A 13,527-nucleotide genomic window follows, 5' to 3' on the forward strand; every position below is an offset into this window, starting at 1 on the left:
CACACACACACACACACACACACACACACACACACACACACACACACCCCTACCTGATATGATAACAACTCTGAGATCGTCACTGTCGACGTCGGTTAGGATGTTTTCTCTGAGGGACTCCAGCATGGACAAAGACAGAGCGTTCCTCTTCTTGGGATTGTTCAATATTATTCTCCTGGAAAAATAATACAAATTAACATTTTACAGTAGTTTTCTGTGTTTTTAAACACTTCAGTTTATTACAGAAGTTCTCTAATACACTGGTATAGCAGTACAGAGATCTGCAGTAATGATGCTGCGTGTAGTATATTTATTATTATTTATTATTTATTTATTATTAATTTATTATTATTATTACTGCGTTGACAAACAATTTTGAGGTATATTTTGAGACTTTATGCTTCGATGGAAGTGTACTTTTTACTCACCTACGTATATCGAACTGCTACATAGTTACTAGATAACATACTTTAAATTGACCAACAAAACAAATAAGCTCATGAATTCAGTGATGTAAGAAGTATTCATTCTTGCAATAATACTTTCAAGTAAGACTTGGTCCTGGATTCATACTATTCCTCTGGTACACGTGGAGGAGTATTATCAGACTCAAGTTTTAATAAATAAATGTACTCATCATACAGAAAAAACATATTTATATATTTTTAATGTCACAATTATTTGACGTAGTGTTTGGTAGTTTTACCAATTCATTTTATAATAATTGTTACTTTTAATTTAATTTAAACTATAGCTGTCAAAAAATGTATAAATACCCCAAAGAGTGCAATATTAAGTAGATATATGACAGAATGGAGAATAAAGAATACGTGTAAAGAAACCTAAAATTGTTACTTTAATGCAGTACTTGAGTATTTATACTTAATGACTTTCCACCATTGCATTAATAATAATATATTTCTTTACATTAAAGTACTTTGTAGTATACGGAGTAATTTATTAGTGGCACCACCAGACCTTGAGCAAGAACACGTTGATTTAACTGTACAAATATTGACTTTTTATTACTAAAATACATTTTTAACAGGAATATTATGTATGCCGAATTTTTCTTAAGACCTTGACATGTGCAAATAAGTACTGTATGTACCACTGTTACATTATTTAGTTGTTAAAATCTGTATTCTCCCCTTAAATATAGTACATCTACCACGGAGCATGACAGTTCCAAAGGACACGGACACATTTCGTTGCTGCACCTTATTCCGTTGCTTTGCTGTCTCACCGTCAGCGGCTCCGGTTCAGTCGGAGAGTAGAAACGAGTCCCGGTTAGCGGCGTTAAAGTCCCGCTGAGCTGAAACACACCGACAGCCCTGCAGAGTAAACTACGAGCCATGTTTGTTTATAATCGTAGCTTCAACCTTCCCACTGTCACTTCCGGGTTGAAGACGACGTCACAGGCACGTAAGGGCGACGTAAGACGAAACCAGGAAGTCAGAAATTCAAACATTTCAATAGACATTTCTAAGTTTTTTTATAATTTAAAAAAATGTTTATACCTACAATGGCCGTAATACAAGAAATCTACAGACGTAAACAGACAAAGTAGTAAAATAAACACCTAAATGTGTATTTTAGATGTTTTCTTTCCACTAGTCAGAGAGACGGCGTGTTATGGAAGTAAAATAGCTCAAAATGAATCTCATCTAAAAGACGATTTGAACAGTTCAGACACTGAAACCATATTCAGATGAAGTGAGTGCATTTATTCTCAAAGGACACAGAAGACGACATGAAGTGAAACACACACGTACAGTACAGTGATTGATTGCCACTAGTTGCCACTAATAGTAGTTAAACTGTGACTTAAAGGCCCAAAGTGTTTGTATTTATTGCTTTAATGATAGAAAAAAATGTAACAATTAAACAACTGATTGGGTTTTTCGTGGCTCTATCAGTGCGGAGAAACAAACGATCAGTTAATTCTAAAAAACAAGAACTAGATTACTCCGCGCACACAAAAGTGTCGGGAGTCTAAATGAGGCAGAAAAAGAACGAGTCCCATCAGAGCCGGAGAAACCGCAACACCCACAATCCTCCTGGCCACCAGGAGGAGCAGGGCCGCCAGCAGGGGGCAGGCCTCATGTCAGGTGACGGTGTTCATGTTCTGGACTCCGTCGGTCGGGGTGAAGAACTGGACCTTGGGCGCGGCGAGCCCCGAGTTGTTCCTGCGCACGACGGCCGCGCCGCTGCGCGCGCTTTTACGCATGGAGTTGTTGCGCCGCATGGAGTTTCGCTTCCGCAGCGAGTTCTGGTGCGACAGCTCACTCTTCTGGAGCGTCTGGATCAAGATGGACGGCTTCTCGTCCAGCTCTCTGGCGCTGCAGGGCGGCGTCGTCACCTGAACGACAGATTTACAATAAAGTTTTACAGTTTTTTTCTGTCCCTTTGCAAATTATGACCTGTTAAAGCTCTTTTTACTTGATTTTTGTTCATTTATCTGCTCAGATTGTATTGTTATTGTTATTGTTTTTACCATGTAAAGTACCTTTGAGTATCCTTTAAAGCGCTGTGTTATTATAATTATTTGTAACAGTAATGTTATAACATAACTGGGTTTAATAAATTACCCGTCATGCTGCTGTAAATTTGGTTAAAATATATAATATAATTATAACAAAACAACGGACAATTCAATTAAATAACCAACCGACTGAACCGACTAAAAATATATAGAAAAAGGAAAGAATAATAAGGGTAAAATGTGACACATAAAAGAGCTTAAAGAGTTAAAACGATAAAATAAAAGCTTGAAAACGGGAAATTTAAAAGACTGAACATGCAGGTGATTCTAAAATCTATTTCTACGTCCTCTTCTCTTTTGATAGCCACGAGTTAAAATGGTGAATAAAAAAGGAGCGTAAACAACGATGAGTAAATAATACTTGTATCCCTTCACCTTGACTGTGTTACCAAACTTGGAGTAGTCCACAGAGTACACGCCCTCCTCCTCCGTCACGATGGGAACGAAGCGGTGACCCCACTGGATCTCCTCGGAGACGTAGGAGGTCCGGGCCTGCGTGGTGATCCCGGTCGTCTCCACGACGCCCTCCAGGATCACGATCACCTCCAGGTCGCTGCACTGCAGCTCCATGGCCGACAGGTCGTACAGCGGGCTGAGAGGAGGACACAAATACATCTTTATAGAGTCCAGAATCCTCCCTAAACAAATGCTTTACATTGTCACACTAGGAGAAAACACAATATTATTAATTTTAATAAATCCGCAGCATGTCGGAGTACCTGTTTTTGTCGATGACGTGGCAGATGATGAGCGGGGCGAGGAGGAACAGGCTGTTGCTGGCCACGGCCGTCTCCGTCGGGACGTCGATCTGATGGATGGGGATCACCTCCCCCTCTGGCGTGGTCGTCTTCCTCACCACCTGCAGACGATTAATCATCTGCTCATTTAAATCTTATTTCTGATGCTTTTAGAGGAGAGTACTTTGGTTCTTTTGAGATTACAGAAGAGTTTGGAGGTTAAACTAATTTGCAAGGAAATTTTGTTTTACAGACAAAAATACACTTAAAAAGATTCCATCAAAACTTTAAAAACTGTTTTTAAAAAAAAGTATCGATAAGATACAATTCGTAGATACATTATTCTCTTAATTTTACAATTTTAATCTCATAAATTTACGACAATCTCATAAATTTACGACTTTAATCTCATAAATTTACGACTTTAATCTCATAAATTTACGACTTTAATCTCATAAATTTACCACTTTAATCTCATAAATTTACCACTTTAATCTCATAAATTTACGACTTTAATCTCATAAATTGACCACTTTAATCTCATAAATTGACCACTTTAATCTCATAAATTTACCACTTTAATCTCATAAATTTACCACTTTAATCTCATAAATTGACCACTGTAATCTCATAAATTTACCACTTTAATCTCATAAATTTACCACTTTAATCTCATAAATTGACCACTTTAATCTCATAAATTTACCACTTTAATCTCATAAATTGACCACTGTAATCTCAGGGAGTATCCAAGTTTTTTCTGGTTAGTTTACAACTTTAATCTCGTACATTTGGACTTTTCTCTCTGAACATTACCCCTCTCCCTCGGCTCCATATAAAACAAATGTTTATACCTACAGTGGCCGTAATACACCATCGTGAAGAAATACTTAAATATCCTTCAGCAGGAGCAACGCGCTGTTCAACAAACAGCAGATGTGATGAAAGTATCACCTGTAACCTGACGGTGGCTCCGATGATCATGCTCTTCCTGAGATCTCCGATACGAATCATGAAGCACAGACAGTTGTTTCTGACGGCGATCACGGCGTGACGGCTGAAGATCAGCGTCTCCGCTCGCCGGTTCGACTGAGCCGTCTTCATAAATATACAACCTGAGGACGGACGAAGGAAGTAAGGACATTTTATTGCAAAATATATATATTTGGCACATTACAAATGAAGCTGCAAGTCCCCAAATACATCCTGACAAATATATACATTAGTATGTCTAAAATACTATATATTATACTACTGATCAGCATTACTCTTTATGTACTTATTGACTCGAGTAATGTGGACTATTTGTGCCAAATGCTCATGATAATCCATGCCTGGGTTATTGGACTGAATAAAAACAGAGCAAGGCATTGTGGGTGATGGAGTTATTTTAACAGTTGAGGCTCAAACTACGTATTACTACTTCCCTACTACCACGAGTCTGAGTCTCACCCAGCATGACGGCGTTGATGATGAGTCCGATGATGTTCTGCATGATGAGGACGGTGATGGCGGTCAGACAGTGCTCCGTTATCATTCGTCCTCCGAAGCCGATGGTCACCTGAACCTCGATGGAGAACAGGAAGGCCGAGGTGAACGACCTGAAGAGAGAGAGAGAGATTTAGTCCAACGTGACATTTATTTAAGACTTTAACATTAAGATTTAGGTTTCAGACATCAGATCAGTTTCATTCTAACAGACAGAGTGGATCCTCAGTGACTTGTTGGTTTATATTTGGTCGACTATTTGAGAATAAGAAACACATTTCTTTCAAAACACAACATGACACAAAGAAGACATTCAAGTAGAAGTACAAAGGTGTTGTGAGCTTAATGTACTTAAAGTATCAAAAGTACAAGTACACACTGTTGATGTGGAGCGTCCGCCATATTGAGCGCCACCCCAAACCAGTTAGCGGGGAGAGGAAGTGGATTATGAAACCATCAGCGAGTCTACATTGCTGCTGAGCTACTGGCCACGTGCAGTGCTGTCTTCTATACAATCTGACTTCTTTTTACAACCAGAGGAGTCGCCCCCTACTGGTCATTAGAGAGAATGCAAGCTCAAGGCACTTCTGCCCAACTAGACTCCTTTTTCTTTTATAAGAGAAAACTAAAAAAGGGGTTTTGGTTTAATCTTTAACATGTTTTTCAAATGTTACGTAGTAATCTGAAGAGTAAAAAGTGTAATTTTCCATCTGAAATGTAGTAAAGTAGAAGTATAAAAAGGCATTGAATTAAAACACTTGAGGGAGTATAGTTGAGTAAATGTCGCCTACTTTCCACCACCTGAAGGAGAGGTGGTTGAGGAAAAAGTGGAAAGGAAAGGAAGGAAGGAAGGAGGAAAGACTCGTGCGTAAGAGGGAGGTGCCCAACTCCTCCTCTCCTACACTCTTTACTTTATTTCCCCTGAAATGATGAGAGAGAAAGAAGCTCCCTGACTTCCTGTCATAATCAATGTCGTTCTCTCCTTCTCCTCCTCTTCCTCCACCTAAATATTAAAAATGGAGGAAGAGGAGAAGAGGAAGAGGAGGGTTGGATCGAGTGAGCATGGATGGATAGAAAGTCTCATCAAAACACACTTTTTAATCATCTAAATCACAAATGTTCTTACTTGACGTCGGTGACGCAGTAGGTCTTGTTCTGCAGGTCTCCGCGGGTCAGGTTTCCGGAGTCCAGGTCTCCGGAGTCCGGGTATCTGGAGTCCAGGTCCCCGTGCGCAAACGCCACCAGCCACCAGGTCATGGCGAACAGCAGCCAACTGCTGACGAACGTGGTGGTGAAGATGACCAGCGTGAAGCGCCACTTCAGGTCCACCAGCGTCGTGAACACGTCCTGCAGGAATCGGCCCTGCTCGCGGATGTTCTTGTGCGCCAGGTTGCACGAGCCGTTTTTGGCGATGAAGCGCGCTTTGTTCACGCGGTCCCTGAACACCGGCTTGCGGGGCATCCGCGAGGCGAGGCCCGGCAGACCGAACTCCTCCGGGATGATGCTTTTTCTCGCCAACATCTTCTGCTGCTTGACAAAAAAAAAAAAAAAAAGTGTCAAAGCTACTTCTTTTTTTAGTCCGACTTCAGTGCGTCTTTGCGCGCGGGTGCACCATGTCCACGTGCAGGGGAGGAAGAAAAAAAGCCGCTCAAAGACGCACGAACTCCTTTCCTTGTGAGGACATTTGGAGGATGTTTCGGAGCTCTGAGGGCTGGGACGGTCTCCTCTCCTCCTGTTGACGTAGTCCAGCTTCCAGAGTCCAGACCCGCTCAGACCAGGGGGCTGCTGCCTTCAAGGGCCGTCGGAAAACACGACGTTTCCAGTCAAACGAACCGAATCGAAACTTCATTCAAGTATCAATACATGCACATTACTTTTTACTTTTGTCTTAAATAAAGTGTCCTGAGCTCAAACATTCATTAAGCCCCTTAATTAACAATGTTAGATGATCAATTAAGTTATTTTAGGACTCATTTCCTTGACATATCCACATTCATCCTTACTTATCCTTACACTAGATGTGAACATTTGAAGTTTTAAACACTATTATGTTATATTATTATAGTTTAATGGGGTATTCTGTATCTAATTATGCTTTCAATCAGGTTGTAAATTGGACTTTATATTGTTTATAGTCATACAGGATTTAATTATTAGGCTGCTGAACCTACAGCCTTTTATTGCCTGTGAAATATGAATTAATAGCTAAAAGTTGATATTTATCCTTTTTAATTTGCATATTCATAAAGGCTAGAATGACTTCAAACATGATTTGAAGTCAGTGTTTCCCTCTTCAGATCATCCAGAACAATTATCTAGTAAAAACTGTGCAAACAATACAGACAAATGTATGAATTAGACAAGATATAGAAATAGTCTCACGGCACTCAACGAGCTTTCTATACAATTATACATAGACTGAATTGTCAGTTGTTAATAAATATAACAATATAGATCAAATAAAACCATATATTTTACTTTTGTTTATGCTGCTTTGTTTTATAACAATTAAATAAAAACAGTTAAATGAAAAGTAGTTTCAAATTCTGCTGCCATTGTGATAGAAAAATAAATATAAATACTTTAAATATACTGAAATAATGTTGCTTTTTGAGATACTTCTTGACATTGTGACTGAAATTGTCATTTTATTTCTTAATTCCCTGATTTTAAATTCCAAACACAGTGGAATTATTATCTAGAAATGTGTAACGTGGCCACTAGGGGGCGTCATTTAGCAACACATCGTATATCAGTCGATGTGTTGAGAGTCAAGTGCTGCACGTTTATTGAGAAATAAAAAAAAAGGCTCATTTCACTCAAAACCATTTTTATTGTCATTTCAAGAGTAAAAAAAAATGAGGCACACATAATAATAATTTGTGATATATGTTTAAAAAGTCTTGGATATACAGAATGTACACTTACAAACATTAAGAATACAAAAGAAATCAACCTTTACTTGTAAAAATCTGGTATTTATGTTGCATTTAAATGTGCATTCATGAGAGCAGTCTGATATGTGTGTGTGTGTGTGTGTGTGTGTAATGTTCACTCTGTGTTACGTGCACAGTCACTGTTAACCCTTAATTATCCCACATTTGTGCTGTATTTAAAATATGAAACATTAAGTAAAAGATGGGATATAAGATGTTAAAAAGCCTTTCATTAAACTAGTTAAATCTGTGTTTTCTGAGTTCAAACACGGTATAAAAGTAAATAACATTCCATCCTCCAACATTGTTTCAAAGATAAATTATTAGCAGGTTCAAGTACAAACACACACGTGCAGTAAAAACGAGAGATTTATGAAAAGTACTTGTTGCCGGGTCAAATAACCAAGAAAAACACTCGGTCATTAAGAGAGGAGGAGCTGGAGTAACTGAAGAGGACAAAAAAGATGAAATATGTAAAAGAACGAGTTTGTGTAGTGGAGGAAAAAAAACATAAAAAACACCTTCTTGAGATGAAACATATCTTTAAAAAAAACTAAATAAAAAACACTGAAATTCTTGCAAAACAATTTCTATTTGGCATTTAGTCCGTACAGTACGAAGTCATTTTAAAATCTCATGTAAAAAGCTAAGTGAGTATAATCCACTAGAATAATACAAAAGGGACAATAGCGCCGCTCCCACAGAGACGGGACGAGTGATTCTAGTAAAAACGTGTTAATAAACAAAATGTTAATAACTTTTAATTTAATTTGCAGTTTGTTTAATGCAGCACACTGGCTGCTATCGTTTATTGCTATCATTTTCACACTTTAGTACAAATTAAACAAACAGGATATTGTCTGTTAATCGGTGAGCTTTAGCAGGCTAGCTGTTTCTACCTGGATCTGGTCTTTGTGCTAAGCTAAGCTAACGAGCCGCTGTAGCTCCAGATATGAGAGCGGTGTCATAAAACTCTCCGCCAGAGAGAGAATCAGAATATATTTCGTTTGTGATGAAAATCCCAAAACTTAAAGGAAAGGTTTGGATGCCCCGACCCTCACTGGAATACCATTCTGTGATATTTTTTGGGCCACTTGGGGGCAGCAGAACAAACTGAAAACACAACATCTGACGTTGTTTTGTTTAAACTTTGTTGAAACTGAGTTGTGTTCTTTTAAATCTGTCTTTGTTCTAAATATAGTTGTAACTCTCGTCTGTCGGGTAATAATATTAACAATATGTGGGCTGGAAAACAAAACACCAAATTCACTAAAAAACTGCGGAGTTGGAGATAATTTTACATGCAGCCATTAGGTTCACTTTCAGTAGAATATATATCGATTAATGCAGCTTTAAGTTTTACGTTTGAGCTCTAAAGAACTGTTTAAATCAACTCTTCCTCAGCCCACAATAACCATTAAACATCTCTGGAGTTAAAGGGAGCTCACGCTGGCCAGCTATTGTCCCCGAGGATAATAAGTTCAGCAAAGCACGAGCGCAGACAGACAGCGGGTTCACGACTTCAGTCTGAGCCGCGACACCCTTCAGTGTTCGTACTAGTGTCACAGAAATACAGCCGATAGAACAGAGCACAGGTGAACGTACACCGCAAATAAAACATCCACATTCTGCTAAATGTAACTGCTTTCATACTCGTGTTTGCTCACATTTAACTGAAGCATTTTCTACTCTCACTGTTAGGTCATTTCTTACATTGTTTTAATTTACTAAATACAATTATCTTCTTCAAATGCGATAAATTCTAAATCACAAAAATAAAACTACAAGTGTGGTTACATGGACACCGTGTGTTCTCGCTGTCTTTGCTTGCCAAGTCGAAAAATGCACAAATCTTCAACAAGTTTATCCTTAAATTGATTCAACTTGAAAAACAATAACTCTGTACCCGATGAAGAGACAGTTCAGGTTGGACTTTTTTCTAAATGCAATAAAGTAAACTGTGACAACGTGTTGAAGGTCAAAATAAATAACTTCCGGAGCCAGAAGAGGAGTTATATTTAGAGAGAAAACTAAGATATTCTCTGAGATTATAAAGATTATAAAACTCTGAAATTATCTGATATTAATGTCACAATTATTACCCCCCTCCCCTGGCTCCGTAATGTTTTGTATTTTTAATTCTGTACCTACAATGGCCCCTAATACGCTGTTGTATTCAACAGAGTTGCTTGTTTTCTGTGTGAAAAAAGCAGATTTGGATGTGATTCTGGAATATTTGGTAGTTAGTTGGTCGTAAAATTGGATGCCTCCTCTTTGCTGTTGCATCAGAGACGTCTGCTAATCTTGTCCCAAGGAAATGTTTCCCAAGCACTGGGAGAAGACACACAGGTCGACCTCCTGGTGGTGAATCCAAGTAGGACGAGGAGATTTTAAGGTTTTAATGTCTCCTTTTTGGCATCACAAGTTGCAGAATTCATTCAAAACAGGCATCGAAAACAGCAGTAAATCCTCGGATGTTGACTTCCTTTGTCGCACTTGTTCAGGAGACATTTTTTAACGATCCAAAAGTTGCAGTTCGGAGACATCGTCCTGATCTTCTCAAACGTCTGACGTGAACGCAGCATCGGGTACAAATATTGAGTGTCAGTTCTGTCAGCTTCCTTCTAAAAATGTAGTAAATACACCAGGGTCTAAAATATAAGAACATATTATCAAAATCCTTTACAGTGAGAGACTGCACGGTGCATTCATGTATGCAGAGCACAGAACCAACATTCAGTTGTTTAAAAAATTACTTTAAATACAAGTTTCTCCCATTCTTATCATTGCATAATACAAGTGCTAAAGATTAACAAAAACTGATACGTGTTGTGCATATGTTTAAAATAAATGTAACAAATATGTATAACAAGATAATTAAAGACTTTTGAAGTGTTTTTTTGGTTCATAATGATCCTTAAAGGACCTAAAGGTTCAGCTCAATCTAAAACTATCCAATTAAAAACTCTGTCGGTCTAAATGACCACAGATACAGTGAGTGTCACCGCACTCATTTTAAATACTGCCTTAAAAAACACCTGAAATAAAAACTACATCGTATTTTGAATACACTTCTTATCGGTGGGAGTCCTTGAACTTAAAGCAGAAGTCTGGAGAAATTCTATATTGTTCTTATTGTCAACAAATCCCATTAAAATGGGCGTGTCTGATCTATTCATTAGCATGATCAATTAGCTATTTAGAGACACAGACATCTGTATTTTTAACTAACTCTTAATACTGGTTGCTTAAAAGTCAGTGATCAAAGAATTCCTCCATTGACTCTCTTGATATGTGAATTTTGCTAATTTCCAATATAAAATCTGGATAAACTGATTTATGAACTGGTTTATCATTTAAATGATATTTGGTGTTTCTACATGTAATTTCTAAAAACAACAAAAAGGCAGTATTTAATTGGCTGAGTGACTGAATGATTCAAGTACAACTGTTTAAATATATCAAGCGGTGATTGATAATGTTTCTGGATCTGTTTATCCAGTGAATTCAAGACACACATGATTGGCTTCACTGGAGTGTTGTAGCTTCTCAGAGGTCCGTCCGCCTCGTAAAGAAAACAACTCTACGTGGAAAAAGAGAGAAAGAAGCAGATCAAACAACTGATCGGTCCTCTAGTGGTCGGGCGTCGCTGAAGGACTCGTGTGTCTACATGTCCGCCCTGACGAATGAAGCGAACATCCCGTCCTCCTGCTCCAGAAGAGTCTCCGGTTTGTCGTACTCCAAAATGTTCCCTCGCTTCATCACGATGACCAGGTCGGCTGTTAGGATGGTGTGGACGCGGTGCTGGGAACACAAAGCAACAGTGACTGTCAGGTAATGTTAATTAAAAAAATATATATATATGGCCATACGATTGAGCCATCAGCTCTTAACGCCTTGTTTTCAGTATTCATTTGTCTTTTTTTACAGTTTGAAAATAATGTAATGACTTCCCTGACAGCCCTGTAGTTATTATAAAGATGTGTCATATAGCTCGTGCGACTGACACTTCCTCCTAAACTTGCTGCAATAAAATAAATACTGAAATAAAATAATTAAAGTTCCAGACACAGTCCAGATCTAAGATATTAGGATGGGACCTCCGTCTCTTTGCAGATGACGTTGCCCTTTCTGTTTCAGAGACTTGTTATTTTAAGGCTAAGCTGCTGGGACAAGTGAGAAGTTTGTTAACGAAAACTATAACTAAGTTTGCTTGGTAACACCCCTTTTTATTTCCATGGCTAAGATGAGACGATGACGAGGCGGCAATAAACACCAAGTGTGACGATATCAACACGCAATATTATGGACGAAAAAAGACTTAAATGTAGTTTAAAAAATAAAAATAAAAACTATTTTTTTATTTTTTAAACTACATTTAAGTCTTATTTTGTGCAGCAGTTGCAGTCCAAATATACACAATATCAAAAATATAAACCAGTCAACTGTAAGGCTGTAAGGCAGTAAGGCTTCAGCAGACCCAGACTCTCTGACTCAGCCAGGAGAAGAAGGGAAAACAGAGAAACAGGTGGAAAAAATGGAAGGAAGAGGAAATACCGGGCAGAGCCAAAGTGGTCTGTGCTGATCCGGGTCTACTTGTGAGTCCTCACTAGCACACTGAAGAGGCTGTCCTCCTGTGCTAGCAGGTTGGGACCCGAGTCCTTTTCCACCAAGATCCCCGAGGAGAAGACCAACACCTGCTCGGCGTTCAAGATAGAGGCCACGCGGTGCTGGCGGCAGGACGGAGGGTCAAAGAGGAAGACAGGGGGAAGGATGGAAACATGGGGGGGGGGGGAGGGGAGAGAGAAATGTAGAAAGGGTGGAAGAAAGAGGACAAGACGGTATAACAGAGAGACAGAAAGTCAGAAAAAGGAAAGCAGATAAGTGAAAGAAAAGGCAAAAGAGGACTGACTTCACATTTAGGACCCTAAATGCATCTGTAATATTAACGATATTACATTCTGTGTGGAAGAACAGTCAGTGTGAAAAAGGGGAAAAAGGTGCAGGAAAGGAAAAATATAATGCAAAGGATGCACATGAAGCCACATGTCTGCATCCGGAGCTCGTCAGTATTCTGCTTCAAATAAACCTCGTAGACGCACTTACTGCGATCGTGACGACTGTTCTGTCTGCAAACGCAGTCATCACGACTTTTTGTAAGATGTTCTCCTGCAAGGAAGAAAAAAGATATTAAGCGTTATTATTACGCATTCGTATGTAAAAAGCATTCTGCTGTCGTACGTGGACTATTGTATTGTTGGTTAGTATTATATATTTCATGTAATGAACTTATTACATTCAACCAAATGAGAAATTAGTAAAAATGAATGACAATGATGAGACTACACAAACCCCAACAAGATCTCTTAAGCATCTGTAGGTGATCTACGGTCTGAGAGAAACGCACATCATCTGTCATCACACACGTAAACACACACCGTGGCCATGTCTATGGACGCCGTGGCCTCGTCCATGATGAGGATGCTGCTCTTTCTGACAAAAGCTCGAGCCAGACAGAAGAGCTGCCTCTGACCGACGCTGAAGTTCTCTCCACCTTCGTTCACGACAGCATCTGGACTCAGACAGACACGCATTCAGTTAAACCGTAAAAGTATTAAGCAAATAAATGTATTTTGGTGCATTAAATCCAACTCTATGTTGAGATGTGTTTGAGTACCGAGTCCTCCAGGCAGCGCCTTCACCATGTTCTTCAACTGAGCGATCTCCAGCGCCTCCCAGAGCCGATCGTCGGTGCACGTCCTCTCTGGATCGAGATTAAACCTGCAACGAGGCGGACACGATTTAAACTGGAGTTGGTGTG

At 39.1% G+C, this 13,527-nt stretch overlaps 2 protein-coding genes across 9 annotated transcripts in view; both read right to left on the minus strand.

The window, feature by feature from the left end:
• Positions 1-1,706: 1,706 nt before the first annotated feature.
• kcnj8 (potassium inwardly rectifying channel subfamily J member 8) lies at positions 1,707-6,505 on the minus strand. Its single transcript, XM_031859041.1, has 6 exons — positions 5,897-6,505; positions 4,735-4,883; positions 4,237-4,397; positions 3,265-3,404; positions 2,921-3,137; positions 1,707-2,362 (listed from the first exon to the last, which is right to left on the minus strand). The coding sequence occupies exons 1-6, from the start codon at positions 6,289-6,291 to the stop codon at positions 2,108-2,110; spliced, it is 1,317 nt and encodes a 438-aa protein (XP_031714901.1). The 5' UTR covers positions 6,292-6,505; the 3' UTR covers positions 1,707-2,107.
• Positions 6,506-8,621: 2,116 nt separating this feature from the next.
• abcc9 (ATP-binding cassette, sub-family C (CFTR/MRP), member 9) overlaps positions 8,622-13,527 on the minus strand; it is a 42,405-nt gene continuing 37,499 nt past the window's right edge. For 5 of the 8 annotated variants that reach the window (XM_031858940.1, XM_031858938.1, XM_031858936.1 and 2 more), the window contains 4 exons: positions 13,384-13,487; positions 13,145-13,278; positions 12,813-12,875; positions 8,622-11,510 (listed from right to left, as the gene is read on the minus strand). In XM_031858940.1, coding sequence (XP_031714800.1) covers positions 11,373-11,510; positions 12,813-12,875; positions 13,145-13,278; positions 13,384-13,487 — 439 coding nt within the window. In that variant the 3' untranslated portion in view covers positions 8,622-11,372. Of the gene's footprint in view, positions 11,511-12,263; positions 12,437-12,812; positions 12,876-13,144; positions 13,279-13,383; positions 13,488-13,527 lie in introns of all 8 variants that reach the window. The other 3 variants (XM_031858937.1, XM_031858944.1, XM_031858942.1) reach the window with 1 other exon arrangement.

This window comes from Anarrhichthys ocellatus, unplaced genomic scaffold (genome assembly GCF_004355925.1).
Source record: "Anarrhichthys ocellatus isolate YVR2014 unplaced genomic scaffold, GSC_Weel_1.0 scaffold21, whole genome shotgun sequence".
In the NCBI taxonomy this organism is placed as follows: Eukaryota; Metazoa; Chordata; class Actinopteri; order Perciformes; family Anarhichadidae; genus Anarrhichthys; species Anarrhichthys ocellatus.